This window comes from Hippocampus guttulatus, chromosome 9 (assembly GCF_054856545.1).
Source record: "Hippocampus guttulatus isolate MCC_2025c chromosome 9, RoL_Hgut_1.0, whole genome shotgun sequence".
Taxonomy (NCBI): Eukaryota; Metazoa; Chordata; class Actinopteri; order Syngnathiformes; family Syngnathidae; genus Hippocampus; species Hippocampus guttulatus.
Window position 1 is genome coordinate 8,630,474 of NC_141269.1, and position 18,231 is coordinate 8,648,704.

General features: G+C 43.2%; 2 protein-coding genes across 5 annotated transcripts; one reads left to right on the forward strand and one right to left on the reverse strand.

The window, feature by feature from the left end:
* Positions 1-10: 10 nt before the first annotated feature.
* Positions 11-1,471, reverse strand: mb (myoglobin). Of its 2 annotated transcripts, none has more exons than XM_086119171.1 (4): positions 1,385-1,471; positions 967-1,073; positions 662-881; positions 11-368 (listed from the first exon to the last, which is right to left on the reverse strand). In XM_086119171.1, exons 2-4 carry the CDS (start codon positions 1,047-1,049, stop codon positions 228-230), a joined length of 444 nt encoding a protein of 147 aa, XP_085975297.1. In that variant the 5' UTR covers positions 1,050-1,073; positions 1,385-1,471; the 3' UTR covers positions 11-227. The 2 variants fall into 2 exon arrangements, with proteins under 2 accessions (XP_085975297.1, XP_085975298.1); XM_086119172.1 differs by lacking the exon at positions 1,385-1,471 and adding an exon at positions 1,242-1,351 and having other exon boundaries at positions 967-1,114.
* A 1,059-nt stretch (positions 1,472-2,530) lies between these two features.
* On the forward strand, positions 2,531-13,137 carry serhl (serine hydrolase like). Of its 3 annotated transcripts, XR_015101733.1 has the most exons (16): positions 2,531-2,729; positions 3,099-3,236; positions 3,809-3,922; positions 4,174-4,215; positions 4,306-4,325; positions 4,426-4,500; positions 5,108-5,214; positions 5,295-5,374; positions 5,472-5,506; positions 5,597-5,673; positions 5,774-5,861; positions 6,772-6,908; positions 8,324-8,357; positions 10,114-10,210; positions 11,809-12,048; positions 12,859-13,137. XR_015101733.1 is itself a non-coding variant. In XM_086119170.1 (14 exons), exons 1-13 carry the CDS (start codon positions 2,672-2,674, stop codon positions 8,308-8,310), a joined length of 975 nt encoding a protein of 324 aa, XP_085975296.1. In that variant the 5' UTR covers positions 2,531-2,671; the 3' UTR covers positions 8,311-8,357; positions 10,114-10,216. The 3 variants fall into 3 exon arrangements, 2 of the variants coding, with proteins under 2 accessions (XP_085975296.1, XP_085975295.1); XM_086119170.1 differs by lacking the exons at positions 11,809-12,048; positions 12,859-13,137 and having other exon boundaries at positions 8,307-8,357; positions 10,114-10,216; XM_086119169.1 differs by lacking the exons at positions 8,324-8,357; positions 10,114-10,210; positions 11,809-12,048; positions 12,859-13,137 and having other exon boundaries at positions 6,772-7,837.
* Positions 13,138-18,231: the final 5,094 nt, after the last annotated feature.

An 18,231-nucleotide genomic window follows, 5' to 3' on the forward strand; every position in this document is an offset into this window, starting at 1 on the left:
TTTTTTTTTTTTGGTTTTATTACTGAACACTTACAAACATGCACAACATAAAACATTTCATTCTGTGTGTCACACTTTTGTGCAATGTCTGTCCAATGCACAGCAAACTCTATTTTGGTAGTGGTTCATCTATTTTGCTACATATAATCTTCATTCAAAAAAAAAAATAGCACCCCTAAAGGTTGACAAATTTTCAAACAGCCATATTTCTTTCTGCAAACTGAACATCAGCCGGCAAAGCCCAGCTCTTTGTAGTCTGCATCAATGTCGGCAATGACGACGTCCATCACGTTATTCAAAGCCTGCTTCCCGGCGCTGTCCAATCCTGCCTTCTCCTCCAAGACCTTTGCGATGACTTCTGTGATCAGCTGTACAAAAGTCAGATAGCAAATAAGACCACACATTAACTACACACGATCAGGGAGGACATCGAGGCGTGTCAGAAATGTTCCAGGACTCATTTCACAAAAGAGATTTAAAACCCAAACAGCCTTGTTTGCTTCATTCAGTACTTGAGGAGATGTGGCCGAGCAACTTTTCAATGCCCTGAGCATCTGACAGTTCCTGGCCAAGAAGAACATCAACTTTTTGGAGTGACCTTTGTCATTTGGACTTGAAATCCCTTTTGTAACACCACTCCTGGAACATATTTCAAGATGACCTTGTAATTGATGAGGGCTATCTTGTGTTTTGTGGCGTGGGTCTTGGACAGAGGTTTGAGGATGTTGGCGTGATTGCCTTTGGCTTTCAGCAGCTCCCCCAGTTTCTTCAGCACTGTGACACCGTGGGCAGAAACGGCCGAATTTCCGGCCAGGTTGGCTTGGGCAATTCCTGCAAACTTGGGGAACAGCTTCTGGGTCTCAGGGTGCTCAGTGAATAAGCTGTGAAGAGAAAGTACACTGGGTTGCTGGCTTTTATCGATTAACCTTTCATCCTGGACTGCATCTTATCTCAAAAGCAACTTACCGAGTTAGAACCAGACCTCCGTATGTGTTCAAGTCCGCCTCAACTGGCGCCCAAAACTTCAGAATTGTGTCAAAGTCAGCCATGACTTAAGGATATGTTTGAGGAAACTGTGTGTGGAAAAGATTAGAGAACACTGGGGAATACAAAACTAATTGGAGAGAAATTCAAAGGGAAAAGAGGAGAAAAAAGCAGGACCATTATCCTTTTGTTCCAGTATTACATTTAATGGCCAGCAGCCATTAGGCGTTGCATGAAAGTCTCGATGAATACATTACCTCAGCTTTGACCTCAATGCAGCTGCATTGTGTGGCGCCTTCTTAAAACACGTGCATATTTAATTTTTAATCCCCAAAGATAAATTGTCATCCAATAAAATGTAACTTTCTAATGAGGAAGCCGGTAACATGGCAAAACCTACCTGTGAAAATACAAATGATCCTGCTACGTTATCCAATTCTTCTTGCTACGACCTCTCATCGACCCTAAGGCTTATATATTCCCTCCCTCTGTCCCATCACCAAAATATCCCAGCCCCTACTCAGAACTCCTACCATCACGCACGTCCCTCCAAACAGCTTTAAAAAAAACAGTCCAACAACAAAGTGCATGGCTGCGTTTTTATAATCTTCATTATGATCCTGATTAAATAAAGTACTAAAAACAAATAGATTAAATCATACAGTATTAGTACTCCCTTGTGACTGACAACCGAAACATATATTTTTTAATGTGTTTATCATTGTGATTCTATTTTAGCAACGCTATGGAACTGTACATGATTTGATGACGAGTTTCCTCTGCACGGTGTCTGGGCTCACCCTAAGAGTTAAAGTGAAAAGCTGTAAAGCTGTATGAAGTGGCAGGAAAGTGGGAAGTCTGGGCTTCCCTGTTTCAACTCCTGCCCCCATGACCTAGCCTCGGAACAATGGAAGACGTTCGATGAATGGACCTGTCAAAATCTATTTTTGTTTCACTGTTATGTTCAATACATATATTACTGTAATTGAATAATTATTTGAGGACTTATCCCATATTGTCACGCTAACTCTTTTTTGGGGGCCAAAATTTGAGATTGTGAGTGCGAATGAGTGTCTATGTGTGTCCTGTGATTGGCTGACAACCAGTTCAGGTGTACCCCCCTCTTGCCTGAACGCAGCTGGGATAGGCTCCAACACTTCAAATTCTTGCGAATTCGCACAGAATAGGTGAATAGATGCCATGTTTTGAAAGAATATTTTTAAAATAATACAAATTCGATTTGAGTAAGCAGCTGACAAAGGTAATACGCTAATTTAAAAAGAAGGTTCTGATATCTACTTCCCCTTGAATAATACATTGTTTAAGAAAATTAAAATAATAAAACTGTTGTCTAGTTTTCTAGTTCATTATGGTGAAATTTGAAGAGCGAACCGGTTTTTAAGATGATACTCAGTGAAAAAGGTTTGAGAACTGCGCTTAATTGGTGAAAGGTTATCCCCTCCTTCTCTAAACAGTGATTGGTCACGCCGTAGCTCTAACGTTCTTGTTTGTCCAATCATTTCTTGTGTTTTAATCACGTGGCGTAGCAAACACGGAACCCTGTCACTCGTCGGCCAAAGCAAACTTAATTTCCAAAGTTGAAATTTCTCTTCTGTTTCCTTTTTGATACGGTCTAAAGCAATTTACACTTATAAATTGCATTGCGTAGTACTCCACGTGTTCTTCGATGATACGAGTTTTTCGGAACGTCAGACACCTGTCTACCGCTCCAATGAAACAAACGGGTAACGTGTTACATTTTTTTCTTTGAATGACTCTTTCATTCGTGTTACATTTTGTGCTGTACCCAGTTCCATTATAAACAGTCTAATCACATAAACTAACTAAAAACAACTAACAGGATTATTAGGGATATTACTGATACCGATACGAAACCGTAGACAAAGGCTCAACTCATCCATATAATATAATTAGGTTGATATAATATAATAAAAATATAATTTAACATACTGATAAGTATTGTATATGTAATGTAACCTTCAAACCTCACTGTACTTCATAGCTAGATATGCATAATGCTTATATGTAGGATATATCAGGTCATGAGTGTGGTCATTCTCAAAATCCTCCTGTGCGTCCCCACTTCCCCCTAGAACTGTCTGTACCTGTCCCCTGGGGAGAGATCAAAGGGAAAATTTGGGGTCCTGATCATGGCCGTCCTGTGCTGTGTCTACATGGCTGGGCTGACAACTGTGGTAGCTTCAACACTCTTATTCCCCTTCTACCTAAAGGTAAGTAAAATATTTTATCCACATACATCTAAAAGTTTAATGTTGTTTGCACAATAAATAATCCAAATCTAAACGAGGTGGGTGGGCATTCAGTCTCTGTCAACACCTCTCCCTCGTTGGCCATTGATATATGATGGGTAAAAGTCAATCTGCAACTGCACGTTGGCATTTGGCACCAACAAAGTTTCACATGCCACTCAGAGTACGCGATATAATGATGGTGGGCTCAAAGGCGACAGTGGCTATTTCTCATACTTTATAGTGCAAAATGTTTTCGGGCGCATCTGAAATGAGAAGTCAGGAGACCATATACTGTAATACATGAGTACAGAGAAATAACTGCTTTTGAAGGGGGTGGATAATATTCAAGTGTGTGTTATTCTCAAGAAATTATGGTAACATAAAAATACCACAATATTATTGTTCTGTTTTGTACAGCTGGACTTAGTAATGGTGAAGATCCTTTAAGGCACCAGTGTCTTTGGAGAAAAAATGAATGTCAAACCATAAGACACTGTGCCATGTCGTGAGCTGGCCGTTTGTCACTCATCGCTCTCATTTTTTCTTGTCAGAGTGCCGATATGTGGCGGTGGACCTGGCAGGTCACGGTCTTTCCTCGCATCGTCCCCCTGGCGTCTTTTACACCTTTCCTTCATATGTGTCTGATATTCACAGAGTTGTTGACAGTAAGTGCATTTTATTTTCACGTAGGCTTCGATAACATGTTGATGTGTTAAACCGATTTGGATACACTTGCTATCATTTGATATAGGCGGATTAGTAAAAGGAAAAAAAAAAGCCCCTCCTTGATTTCAATCACATTGTCCAACCGTGCTCGCAAGCTCTGATGTTCTATGGCAAGTAAAACCAATGTGATGTGTACTATCGTGATGAGATGCGCTAGCTGCCTGATAGTCTGTGAAATTAACTCCCACAGCTCTCCGCTGGCGCAAGTTCTCCATCCTAGGCCACAGTATGGGTGAGCATAGCCAAGCGTTAGTCACACCATTTGAATGTTCCTCCTTGGTAAATGCCCACATCTCCATCTTTTTTTCTTTTTTTTTTCCAGGAGGTAATATTGCTGGAATGGTAAATTGTGCGAGTGTGTTGTTTCACCTCACATTCTTTTTAGCCGCCATTTGACAATCGTAATCAGTGCTGACTTCGATCCACCTTGTGTTTGATGCAGTTCAGTGCTCTTTTCCCTGAGATGGTGGAAGCTTGTGTATTGCTGGACTCTTATGGATTCTTACCCACTGATCCGGTAAACTTAATAGAATCATTTCTCTTTCTCAACAACCCTTCTGTTTTGAAATTACAGTTCCTTGTAGCTTCTCTAGTAGTCACAAGTCATGAATATCTTCTAACTTTCAGATTATTCTGAGTATATTTTTCTATTTTCATGGAAGATCACTTGTCATTTCAAATGTTATTTTGAAATGTATATTTTTGTTCAGCACATCCGGAGGTGTACTTACTGTTTAGTAAATCAGACCCCCGCACCCTTAAATTACTTATATAATCCCCCGAAAACGTGTACTCACATGAAAACAGAAAAACTGCAGTTGGTTCAGAATACAATCTGAGGTATTACTGTGCTAGAAATTTGGACCAGCCTTTCTGCTGGCAAACCCACGTTACGACAAGGTGTGTAAAGTTCAGAATTATTTCAGGACGGCTGATAGGAGATCAAAGAATCGGAGCATGGAATAGTGATTGATTGACAAATGATAATTGATCAACTCATTTTTAATTGTGGCTACTGCGTTTTGGAGGACATTTTGAGGTGTCACGAGATACATTTTAAATGTCAAAATTCACCCGAATCCCCCACAGAACACTCACACCTCACAATAAGGTCTTGTTTACAGAAAAACGTGCCTGAAATAATGCGGCGGGGGATGGATGGCATTCTTGAGTTTGAAAAGAAGCCCGAGAAGAGTGAGCGAGTTTACACTTATGAGAAAGCAGTTGAGAGGTACGGCACCGTCTTGTTTTTGTCTTTTAAAACGATTCTGTTTAGCATCTGCCGATTGATTTTCTTTCTTCTTGTCTCAGGCTGTTGGCAGCAAACCCAAGTCTGTCCGAGGCGTCTGCGTGCAACCTTTTAGAACGTGGTCTTGTACAAGTTGAGGGAGGTTTGTTTTCACGTCTTCTCTGCTCTAATTCTCCTCACTTGGAATAATCCCAATTTTTTTCCCCCTTCTGTAATTTCACTGTGATCTTGTCATGTAGGAGTTGTCTTCTCACGTGACCTCCGTATCAATTTGGTAGGTTCCTGTTGTACATTTTTATCTCAAGATGTCATATGCATTAACAATGTTTTTTTGTGTTTGTTTGTTTGTTTGTTTTCCATGAAGAAAAACATAGCTCGTATCACCTTGGAGCAGAGTTTGGAAATGCTCTCGAGGATACGAGCCTCCGTTCTGGTGGTTCTGTGAGTAATGAATTTAGCAGCCACATACAATAATGGATGCAATCTTTTGCTACGATTCAACATTGGAATTCTACACCTCATCTTTTTTTTCCCTCCCCAGTGCGGATGAAGGCTTTGAGAAAATATTTGCAGAACCAGACCAAAAGAAATTTACATCAGAGCTTCTGCTGGGCTATAGACACAAAAATGTAAGTGTGTTCATGCAGCGTCAGTGTGCCTGTAGCTTCCGTTATATTTATAGTTGGGAAAGGTGCAGACAGAGTGAAGCACAGACCAACAAACGGACCAGATATCCGACTGCTGCAGTCAACAGACCGACCACCTGTCTATATCAGGGGTCCACAACCTTTTTTGCCTCACGAACCGGTTTCATGTCAGACAATATTTCAAGGACCGGCCTTTCAGCCTGGATAAATACAACAAAATAATATGATAAGACCTGCATGAAAATTGTGGTATTATCTAAACATAATAATAATCTCTGGTCGTTATGGTAACGTTTAAACTTGCCTTCAAAATATGATACGACGCAAATACAAAGTTTAAGAAAAATACGACCTACCATCGCCACATATTATGCAGAGTGGACCTAACAACAGACAGGCCCACAGAAAGAACTTGTGACAATCAAACAGACAGGCAGACCCAATACACGGTGAGAAAGACACTCAGACAGACTGGCAAACCAACTGACCATTCTGCCGTAAGTCAGAAAGGGCTCACTGGCAGACAAACGGGGACCGACTGACTGATCCACAGTCAGACAGGAATACAATGCGAAAATGACAGAACACTGGAAAGTCAGCATTGATGCAAAAACAGTTGGAAGGCCAATAGAGACATGAAAACAGGCCCGCAGGCATACAAAGAGACAGCAGCCGGGGAGATGCTAAAGCAGCATTCTGGATATTTCGTCAAGTGACCTACATAATGGAATGTGGTCAAGTTCTGGTAATGAGGAGGCTGAGGCGATGCAGCACAGCCAAATATGCTTGGGAGTGGGGGTGGGGTGGGGGGTTGTCTCATCATCATCATCATCGGGGAAAAGGGGTAAACCTTGATATGTCCTTCAAGTTTTGCTTGTTTCCTTTCACTCAGCATTCGGTGGTGAAGGTACCTGGCGGCCATCATGTTCATCTGAATAACCCCGAGGTGGTTGCTCCATTAGTGTGTGAATTCCTCCAGAGCAAAGTCTTATCGACGACGGTCAATGCGGACGAAGTCACTCCTAAGCTGTAAGGAAGTACACAGAGCACGCATTAATGACACTGCTCATTTCAACATTCGAACTACTAATCTCCAAGTTGCCATGTTACTTGAGGTAAACAATTTTTCATATTTGTAATAAATATGTGTTGTTGCCTCACGTGGCACCTTTTTTTCTTTCTTGGTTTCCGACTTGTTACTAGGCCATCTAAAACTTCAGCGATAAATTCCGTAGACGCTTCCTGACACTGCGAAAAACACATTCTCACATTTCAGGCCCTTCGGCTACAATCAATATGGGAAGCAGCCTCTTCATGTCTTTGGTCATGTTTTCTTTCTGGCTGCTTGATTATTTTTATTTTATTACTTTTTTTGTCTGGCCAATCGACTCGTGCAGAATCAGACAGCGGTTGCCATATCACCTGCTACCCCACTGCCTTTGAGCAACCCTTTTAAATCACTGACTTTGAAGTCTCCTGCCATTAATATTTCAGAGGTTGCATGAATAAATCAAAAGGCAACGAGCTGTGGAAAGCAGCAGCACCACAGCGGCTCAGGGGCTGCACATTAGCAAGGTGGTCCAGCTGCTTTGGTCTGTGGAGAATTTCTCATTTGCATCGCAAGCATTTTGCATCCTTGAATTCTACTTCTTTTGTCTTACAAGGCTTTCAAAAGCTGCGGCCAAATGTCCCAATGCGTTTGAGGAGTTTTGTTTTTGCTTTACTATTTAAATGGGAAAACCTTGGATCAAAATGCCTGGAAAAAATATGTGCATGTAAGGCCAGCTGTTGGATTTTGTAATGTTTGCTCAATCAAAAGGATGCATTTAAATTAAACAAAAATAGCAGTATCGCAAACCTGGAACCCACAATGAAGTTTACTGGACATACCATCTCTCCCTGTCCTTTTTCTCCAGTTGGGCAGCGACCACTTCAAGATAAAACTGCATTTAAATCTCTGGGGTTGTGTGTCTTCTTTCCACATTCCAAAAACATGCATGTGAGCTTCATTAAAGACAATAAATTGTCCACAGGTGTGAATGATTGTTTGTTTGATAAGGTGCGCCCCGCCTCTGTGGGATTGGCTCCAATTGACCCCCAATCCAAATTATGAGTATGGAAACGATGAATGGGTTTGGGTTGCAAATTACTGTGACACGCAAATTCTGCCTAGCAACTATTAGTGCTGCACAGATAAATGACTACAAATGGAAATACTATATAAGAGCCATTAATTGTTGTTGCTGCACTAAAATGTAATATCGCTTTGCAACGTTTGAAGTAGTCTGGTACATTGCTAGGAAATGTAATGAACAAAAGCATCAGTAAGTAAGAAGTGAAGTCTTTGTTGTCTCCAGTAGCGGTGATTCTGTGTGGCATCATCATTTTTAAAGGTTACTTGCCATTTTCTGTAACTGTGTTTCCAAGATAATCTCCCGTAACAGGTCTCGTTGGACGAAAGCGAGGATCACAACCTGGGTGAGTCAAACACTGCACACACACATACACACACACACACACACATACACGCGCACACACACTCCACTAACGACCAAGTCCACCCAATTTTTGCTGACACTGCTTCCACCACCCCCTCCGCCCCCCAACGGGTGTTAAGGAAACCTCTTGGTTCTCATCGCATCCAATCAGTCAGTAATAAGCCACTGGGATGTCATTAGAGCTGCAATTAATTTGAAAGCAAAGTATGATGTAACGCTCCTCTCGGAAATGTCGTTCCTCTCATTAATCACTCGAGACTGCATCAACATTGTGTGTGGGTCTCGCAATTTTGGATTTTTTTTTTTTCATCTGAAAAAGAACCGTTTTAAATGTCAGGATCCCGCTGTTTGGAATGTTCAACTAGTCTTTGAACTTTTCCCTTTCTCGTGCTCCATTCTGTTTGATTTATTTGACACCAAGTGCTCCAGGTAAGGTTGTACAATTTCCTGCCCTGAGAGCTCAGGCAACAAGAAATTTGTAGTTGTGTGAAAGAGTGCACACTTAAAGGGGAAGTCAACTCAAAAATATTCTTTATAATCATATGTTCTGAGGTCCCAGGAGTTGAAACACAGTATTCTTATTAATATTGCCTTTATGGAATATGAATTAAGAGGCAAAATCCACCAGTTTTTATCCATCTAAACCAGGATTCCGCCATTTTGCCACAAAGAAAACAGCACAGTGGGATCTAATCTTGTCTTTGGTCTGCCCGTGTGATATTTGCATGGGCAAAACTTTATTTTCAAGATTTGTTTTTATTCATGTATTTATTTTGTGTAGTTAAGTGTGCTGGATTCTGTGAAGAAACATATATTGATTTGTTTTACTCGCTAAACCGGTGGTTCTTAACCTGGGTTCGATCGAACCCTGGGGGTTCGGTGAATCGGTCTCGGGGGTTCGACGGAGCCTCTGACATGGAGGTTAAGACACACCTGGCTCAACATGTCAATTAATTATGACACGACCCCTTGGCCATCACTGGCTGTCCAATCAGTGTTGTAGGAAATTTAGTTTGCTTATTAGTTAATAATTATTAGTTCATTATTAGCTGCTTATTGTATGCAGCGATGGCTGTTTAAAAGTGCTCTATAAATACAGTTGACTTGAGTAGTCAACGTGTGACTCGTACAATTAAAAAAAAAGTGTACTTATCTCTTGAAATTTTATTTACTTTTTTCTGTTATTAATAATGCGTTTTTTAAATATCTTAAATTTGTACTTAAAAAATAATATATATATATATATATATATATATATATATATATATATATATATATGATATAATTGGTTGGGGGGGTTTTTCGCTAATGAAGGGTTCGGTGAATGTGCATATTACCGGTAACTGGTTGGGTTCACTACCTCTCAGAAGGTTAAGAACCACTGCTCTAAACAGATGCATGGACTGGATGTGTTGAACAAACAGTATACTGTAATATGTATCACATATATTGTGATGGAATGGCGAATGCGTTTGATGAATTCGTAATACAAATGTTTGTAACTCTCCAGCGAGCAGTGAATTAACAAGTTCTTTGGTGGCGGCAGTCAAACGATTATGTGGGACACTTTGGGCTAATAAAATAAAATCAGACGCACTGATGTGTCATCATTTTGTCGGAGGCATCTTTTCGTTTGCGGTGATGGCTTGAAGTTTAACGCTGCTCTGGATGGAGGGGCTCATAAAATGCGAAATGGCTGATTTTTTTTTTTTTTATCTCCTCTCGTCCTCTCACAGGAAATAATCTCACTTCCTTTGCCCCTCCGTGTGCTGGCTGTGCATCTCTTTTGGCAGGATTTGTCTTCCAAACCCCAGAGACCGTCGGCTTCATTCTGTGAGTCGATGTTCATCCCTTTTAAAAATGAAGCGTAACATTTTGGGCCCCAGCAGGCCAAGTGTCTTTTTGTTGTCGGCCGCAACACTTTAGAGGCTGGAGACACCATCAAACATACAAGCTTCCTTTATGCTGTAGTTGTTTTTCGAGGCTACACTGGGCACTTCATTAGTTACACTAGCTAAAGACATACAAGTCTGGATGTGGATGTGCATTTGCATTAACCCTTTCAGGGACAGCGGTAACGACAGCGGACATTTTGTCAGGTTATCAGTTTACAGGGTGCATTGAAGTATGTTGCCATATGACCAAAAAGACATCCATCATACTTTTTAATCCAGCATATTGTCAGCATCAATCAGACATAAGAGTGACATTTTCACCAGCCCACTGCAGAAAGCTATGATCTGGACCATTTCAACTGCTGGAAAGTGAATTTTTATTATTTCAGTCTACTGTATTTTCAACTGTGTCATTTGATACGCCGACCGCCCTCTGCTGGGACACGACAGTTAAGATTAATTAAGTTTTTAAATTCCGCCACCCTCGAGCATAAGCGATTCAGAACTTCGGATAATGGATGAATGGGTGACATTTTGCTCGACATGTGCAGCGAGGGGAACGTGTGTGCAACGGGATGACACAGACAGGAAGTTGTAGGATTTGTTTTGCCACAGTGCGTGGGGATTTGTTCGGATTCAGTGGCTGCAAAAGGTTAACTTGTCTTTAAGAAACTGTTAGGTAGTGTGTTGTGGAAGTGAGTGTTGCTTATCGTAGTGTCTTGAAGTAGTGGAAATGCATGCATGACTTGGCTGCAGCCAGCAGAGGCGCTGTTGATACAACACGATATCAGCCACGGGAACTTCAGCTCCATCCCTGCAGCAGTATTCTGCCCAATAGAATAGTGGCTTGTAGAAAAATTGACTGCGCTTTGAAGCCATAAAAGTAAAATGTCATTCGTCATTATCATTTCCAATTTGTAAACACGAGGAAATATCATGACAGTCCGCTGTAATGACCAAATGTGTACAACACACGCCACCTGTGGCACAGACATCAGAAAAAGCTGCTGTTTTACATTGGCCTTTAAAAAGTGCTTGGCATTTCGCAACATTATGATGCAGAAGAAAAACGCACCTTTCTTCTCGTCTTAAAAGTGTCACATCATCATTTCCTGCTTGTAAATGTCATCATTATGACCTTCCCGTCATCCGGCTGCTTTTTATGAATCCCCTCCCGAGGCTAAAAATAGGCGCCAAACTTGCTTGTGCCAAGCTTTTGTCTTTTTCTTGTGAGCAATAGTCATCCATCAGTTTTTACTCTTAAACATCATTGCGGCCGCTTTCAGTCATCGTCGATATGACAGCCCCCCCTCCCCCAACCACCACCACCACCACCAAATTCCTCCTTCTTCGTGTCACTGCAACTGTGCGTTGGCCCTGGGTGTTAAATTGAGTGCAATTGATTTTACTCGGCAAGCCGAAGACATCTGAAGGGCTTGCACCCGTCTCCTCCCACACACACACACACACACATACAAAGATTGAGAGTTATATAAGTTTCCCTCCCACTCCCTCCTTCCTCTCTGCCATGAGCAGGGGTGTTGTCATGGCAACCGCACCCCTCCTTTGAACGTCAGAGGCATGAGCTCGGAGGATGAAGCTGCATACAGCATCTGTCTCCTGTGCTTCTGGGAGAGCACCTGTCGTCTTTCTGGACTTCATTTCTATTTGCATGCCACTCTGAGAGCTGCGACGGACCGTCTTGCCCCGTGCTGACGGATTTGACTGCGGACCCGAGCCGCACACCTTCACGCGCTGGTCCGGCCGTGTGCACAGGTGAGCGCTTGTGTTCAGTCTTTGTTGTTTTAAGGATGTCTGGAAAGAGCGTGCAACTGATTTTTGGCATCAGATATACATGCATGTTACGTGTCTTGTCATCTTCTGCGTGTTGAAATCCACATTGGCTCAGATTTGTGGAAACATCTTTGACGAGGCACGCATTACTTACTCAATACCGTGACAGCTCATTGTGTTCCCTGACTAATTTCAAATTTCAAAAGTAATTCCCCCTTGGAAAATAATGCAGAGTGAATTCATTACATCCATCCATCCATATTCGGGTGATTGGCGAGCTGGAGCCTATCCCAGCTGACTTTGGGCGAGAAACTGGGTACACCTTTTGAGTGAATGCCACCCAATCGCTGGAAACATAGACAACACATTCACACTTGTGCACAGTTCAGTCTTCAGTGAACATATCATCCACATTATTTAAGTTGATTGAGTCGGTGAGAATAATGGTGGCTCTGTAGGACTGTTGTAAAGAAGGAGCAGCAAAATTAATTGAAGTTTAAAATCACAGGTGTCAAACCCCGATCCTTGCGGACTGCTATCCCGCACGTTTTTGAAATTTCCCTCCCCCGGCACACTTGATCCTATGATCGGCAAGTTTTGCAGGAGCCGTACAACGATCCTGATTGTGTGAGTCAGGTGTGTAAGGGTAACGTCTAAAACATACAGGATATGACCCTCGAGGAACGGAGTTTGACACCTGTGTATTAAATCATGATGCACTGAGTGCTATTTTCCTGTTGTTGTTTTAGCACCACAGAATAACTCTCATTTCTCCTCTCTCCCAACATGGAGACCCGCTTCTTCCGCCTCATCCGTTTCGGACGCGCCCCACCTCCGAAGCCCCCAGCCATGTCGTGGTTGTTTTTGGACTGGTTTGTGCCACTCTACCTGCTGGTTTCAGTCTTGGTGCTGGCGGGCTTCGGAGCGTGCCTGTACTTCCTGGAGCCCGGGCTGCACGACACACACATGTGGAGCAACAAAAGCACCAGACATCGCCCACTGGTGGCAAGCGTGAACTGCAGAGATGATGACACAGATGCTCTCATTTGATCCTATGGGAGGGCTGGGGGGGGGGGGGGGGGGGGCTCAACAATGGAAAGAGGAGGGATGATCTGATAAGCCTTATCCTATCACACCAACTTTTCTCTGATCCCAAGCATATTGTGTTTTTTTTTCTTTTTTATCCCGGGGTGAATCCGACTGAAGTGAAACAGATGAGTTTGACTGTAAATGATGCCAGAACAAGATTGTGGAGGGGCATGATGGCCTTTGATAGGCTTGATGTCAACATGCCATTGTCCACTTGTGCCATTTTTTAACATGCGCTGTTGTTTTTTTCTTCTTGTTTGTTTGGGCTACCATTTCAAGTGTCGTGTATAATGATTTTGGTGGAGTTATTCCTAATTTTCAAGTGGCATATAAGACCAGACACTTCAGGCAACCTTGCATAATCCATCAAGAGCCAGTATTTATCTTTTATTTTTACACCCGTCTACTATTGCTTTAGAGATTTGTTTTGCACATAAAACAGCTCACAGTTTTATTGGGATCATATTCAAAAACAGATTCATCTCAATAAATGTGTTGGTTGTCGAAAGGTTTATTTCAGTAGTTCAATCCAAAAAGTGAAACTCATCTATGTATAGTCATTAAACACACACACACACACACACTCTCTCTCTCTCTTTCTCTCTCTCTCTCTCTATGTATATATGTTAGATAGATATATTGGGGGGGGGGGTAATTTGCTAGGTTTTTTTCCAACATTAATTGATAACTCAACATTAGTTTAAAAAAGCTCTTCCATTTTTTATGGCCTTTCCCTCATAAATTCAACCCCAGCTAGTCAATTTCTCTTTCCATAATGTTAAGTTCGGCGTGCGATCCGACCGCACTGATTTGAATACCAATATGGGATGCCATTGCAATTTCTGGGACTCAGCTAGGTACCATCCCACAAATGCCCCGTTATTCCCAATTCTACCTGTGCAAAGTCTAGCAAAATACCAAAAAGAAAGAAAACTCCACCCATGCGTACTGACAGACTGCCCTTTGCGTTAGACTTGTGCTGTGAATAATATTGGAGCCAAAAGAGGTAAGCCCAAAGTTATTTATAGTCCTACTCTGAGTTCAGTTAATGACATGTTGAAATGTTATTTTTTAGCTGGAAATGACACAAGAGAGAAGTTGTGTTAAGGGATATGAATTAAAAACAATCAATTATTTTGTTTTTACATGTTGAATTTTCTGATAATTATGAAAAAGCATTCGAAAGCATCATGGTAACTTCAATTAAACATTACTTTGCCACATCATTGTGTAGTTTTCATGCTAAACGACCCATTTAATTTATAAACATTCATCCCAAAATTAGGCAATGAATAAATTTGTGCTTTGCTGTGTATCATTAACAATTAGAAGATATCCGTTGGGACTCATTGCAATTGCTTTCGACCATGCATCTCTAGTTCCGTTTAACAACCCCATCTGTGTATAATGGCGGTTAGTGTGGTGTCAAACTCTTGTGATGTTCTTCATGTTTCTGTTCCCTTATTTAGCTGCAAAAGATAAGCAAGTACAGGCAAAGTACAGCCTGCGGGGGCCAAGACTGGCCCGTCAAGCATTTACATTAGCAAGAGTCCTGCAATATTGCTTGCAGGAATTTAGGCTCTTTTGTGTCGTTGTTGTCGTTGCTAAAATTATTTAATGAATTAATTTTTTCATTGGTATTTTATTAATTAAATATTTGGTGATTTATTGTGAATGATAAATGTATGTGTTAAAATGTACTAACTGATGGAACGAAATTAATACATACACACACACACACACACACATATCTGCATTTAAAACAAAAAATTGCTTTTTTTTCTCCCCAACCTCTTCTACAAATCATCTGCACCATCTGTCTGTGTTCAAAATAAAATGGGGCCCTTGAACCCCAAATGTTTGCCCACCCCTGCTGCAAATCTTGACACAACAACAGATGAGACGCATGCGGATGGTTTGTGTGACAGTGTAGTAGTGACGATAGTACAATGTGTGACCTATAAAAGTAGCAGATGTATGTTTGTAGATCACAGAAAATGGCATCCCGAGAGGTCTTTTGTTGTATTGACTGTGGGTGAGTCATTCCACTATCATGTGCTTCCTTATCTTTTCACACCAAAAATAAAAAATATGTTCTGTAAGTGGTGATGAGTATGTGTGATGTCAAGAGCAGGACAGACCTTCGGGCAAGGATGCAGTGTGGGTGCGAAACAACAGTGCAGGCTCAGTGTGCAGGAATCACGAGAATGGCGTCCGTCCGCCCACGATGCCCACTGTGGCCTCTCTCGTCACGCTATTTGTCTCCTTTCCTCACTCAAGTCTGACAACAACAGGACAACAGCCTCCATGTGCAGGTTAGTGAATTTTACTGCCATGCATGGTTGTAATAGTTTGGGATATTTCATTGGAGTTGGCTTTGCTGATATAAATACAATTAAATGAACCCCGAAAGCTCATGTATGATATTATTTGACAAAGACGACATTTATGCAATCATAATAATTTCTTTTATGAGCATAAGTTGTAGTTTCTGTTAGTTTTCTTTTTTCAGCCTTTTTGTTTTTCCTAAAATATTTTATTTTGTTGACGAAATTGTTTTTCCAATTGTAGTTTTAGTTTTTTTTGTTATTTTTCATTAACTATAATAGCCTTTTTTTCCGAGTCACTTATTCCTCCGTACAACTAGTGTGTAACCATTTCTCTGAATCAGAAAGGGACGACTCTGTCGCCTAGTCAGATTTCAGACACAGTCCTCGATTCTTCGACCCCTAACACTGTTAGAACCACTTAATAAACTGCCCGTTACACCCCAATAGGACTGACAAGCTCAGTCCTATTGGTAGAGTTCAGTTCTAGTTCTAGTTCAGTTCTAGAGGGAATGATGCAATGAGTTTCTTGGCATTTTTACAATAATTCAGTCCTATTGTAAAAATGCCAAGAAACTCTTTGCATCATTCCCTCTAGAACTGAACTCTACCGTCTCAAATGCATTTGTCCCACTTTAATATCAGCCGTCCTTGAATTGTATCGCATCGTCTTTTATTGGAGAGATACACACCCTTCGCAAAAATAAATATATAAACAATGTTTCTAATTCATCCATCCATCCATCCATCCATCTTCTACCGCTTATCCGGGGCCGGGTCGCGGGGGCAACAGCTTTAGCAGGGAAGCCCAGACTTCCCTCTCCCTAGCTACTTCTTCCAGCTCTCCCCGGGGGATCCCGAGGCGTTCCCAGGCCAGCTGGGTGACATAGTCACTCCAGCGTGTCCTGGGTCTTCCTCGGGGTCTCCTCCCGGTGGGACATGCCCGGAACACCTCACCAGGGAGGCGTTCAGGAGGCATCCGAATCAGATGCCCAAGCCACCTCATCTGGCTCCTCTCGATGTGGAGGAGAAGCGGCTCGACTCTGAGCCCCTCCCGGATGACCGAGCTTCTCACCTTATCTCTAAGGGAGAGCCCGGACACCCTGCGGAGAAAACTCATTTCGGCCGCTTGTATCCGGGATCTCGTTCTTTCGGTCACGACCCATAGCTCGTGACCATAGATGAGGGTTGGAACGTAGATCGACCGGTAAATTGAGAGCTTCGCCCTTTGGCTCAGCTCCTTCTTCACCACGACAGACCGATACAACGTCCGCATCACAGCAGACGCTGCACCGATCCGCCTGTCGATCTCTCGCTCCCTCCTGCCATCACTCGTGAACAAGACCCCAAGATACTTAAACTCCTCCACTTGGGGCAAGATCTCTCCCCCGACCCGGAGGGGGCACTCCACCCTTTTCCGACTGAGGACCATGGTTTCAGATTTGGAGGTGCTGATTTTCATCCCAACCGCTTTACACTCAGCTGCGAAACGCTCCAGTGAGAGTTGGAGAGCCCCGTTTGAAGGAGCCAACAGCACCACATCATCTGCAAAAAGCAGGGATGCAATACTGAGGCCACCAAAACGGACGCCCTCAACGCTTCGGCTGCGCCTAGAAATTCTGTCCATAAAGATTATGAACAGAATCGGCGACAAAGGGCAGCCTTGGCGGAGTCCTACCCTCACTGGAAACGATTCCGACTTACTGCCGGCAATGCGAACCAAACTCTGACATCGGTGGTATAGTGACCGAATAGCCCGTATCAGGGGGTTCGGTACCCCATACCCACGAAGCACCCCCCACAGAACTCCCCGAGGGACACGGTCAAACGCCTTCTCCAAGTCCACAAAACACATGTAGACTGGTTGGGCGAATTCCCACATACCCTCGAGGACCCTGCTAAGGGTGTAGAGCTGGTCCACTGTTCCACGGCCGGGACGAAAACCACACTGCTCCTCCTCAATCTGAGGCTCGACTTCCTGACGGACCCTCCTCTCCAGCACCCCTGAATAGACCTTACCAGGGAGGCTGAGGAGTGTGATCCCTCTGTAGTTGGAACACACCCTCCGGTCCCCCTTTTTAAAAAGAGGGACTACCACCCCGGTCTGCCAATCCAGAGGCACTCTCCCCGTTGACCACGCGATGTTGCAGAGGCGTGTCAACCAGGACAGCCCCACAACATCCAGAGCCTTGAGGAACTCCGGGCGGATCTCATCCACCCCTGGGGCCCTGCCACCGAGGAGCTTTTTAACCACATCGGTGACTTCAACCACAGAGATAGGAGAGCCCACCTCAGGGTCCTCAGACTCTGCTTCCTCCAAGGAAGACGTGTTGGTGGAGTTGAGGAGGTCTTCGAAGTACTCTGCCCACCGGTTCACAACGTCCCGAGTCGAAGTCAGCAGTGCCCCATCCCCACTGTACACAGTGTTAGTGGTGCACTGCTTCCCCCTCCTGAGACGTCGGATGGTGGACCAGAATTTCCTCGAAGCCGTCCGGAAGTCGGCTTCCATGGCCTCACCGAACTCTTCCCACGCTCGGGTTTTTGCCTCGGCGACCACCGAAGCTGCGTTCCGCTTGGCCAGTCGATACCCGTCAGCTGCCTCTGGGGTCCCACAGGCCATAAAGGCTCGATAGGACTCCTTCTTCAGCTTGACGGCATCCCTTACTGCTGGTGTCCACCAGCGAGTACGAGGGTTGCCGCCACGACAGGCACCAACCACCTTACGGCCACAACTCAGATTGGCCGCCTC

Excerpts from the sequence above, each read along its gene's own strand:
- serhl (XM_086119170.1), top strand. The coding sequence starts at position 2,672 with ATGATACGAGTTTTTCGGAACGTCAGACACCTGTCTACCGCTCCAATG. Across the intron at positions 4,501-5,107 it reads GATTCTTACCCACTGATCCG|AAAAACGTGCCTGAAATAAT; the intron begins GTAAACTTAATA and ends TCTTGTTTACAG. Across the intron at positions 5,215-5,294 it reads TATGAGAAAGCAGTTGAGAG|GCTGTTGGCAGCAAACCCAA; the intron begins GTACGGCACCGT and ends TTCTTGTCTCAG.
- mb (XM_086119171.1), bottom strand. The coding sequence starts at position 1,049 with ATGGCTGACTTTGACACAATTCTGAAGTTTTGGGCGCCAGTTGAGGCG. Across the intron at positions 882-966 it reads GGAGGTCTGGTTCTAACTCG|CTTATTCACTGAGCACCCTG; the intron begins GTAAGTTGCTTT and ends TTCTCTTCACAG. Across the intron at positions 369-661 it reads TAGCCCTCATCAATTACAAG|CTGATCACAGAAGTCATCGC; the intron begins GTCATCTTGAAA and ends ACTTTTGTACAG.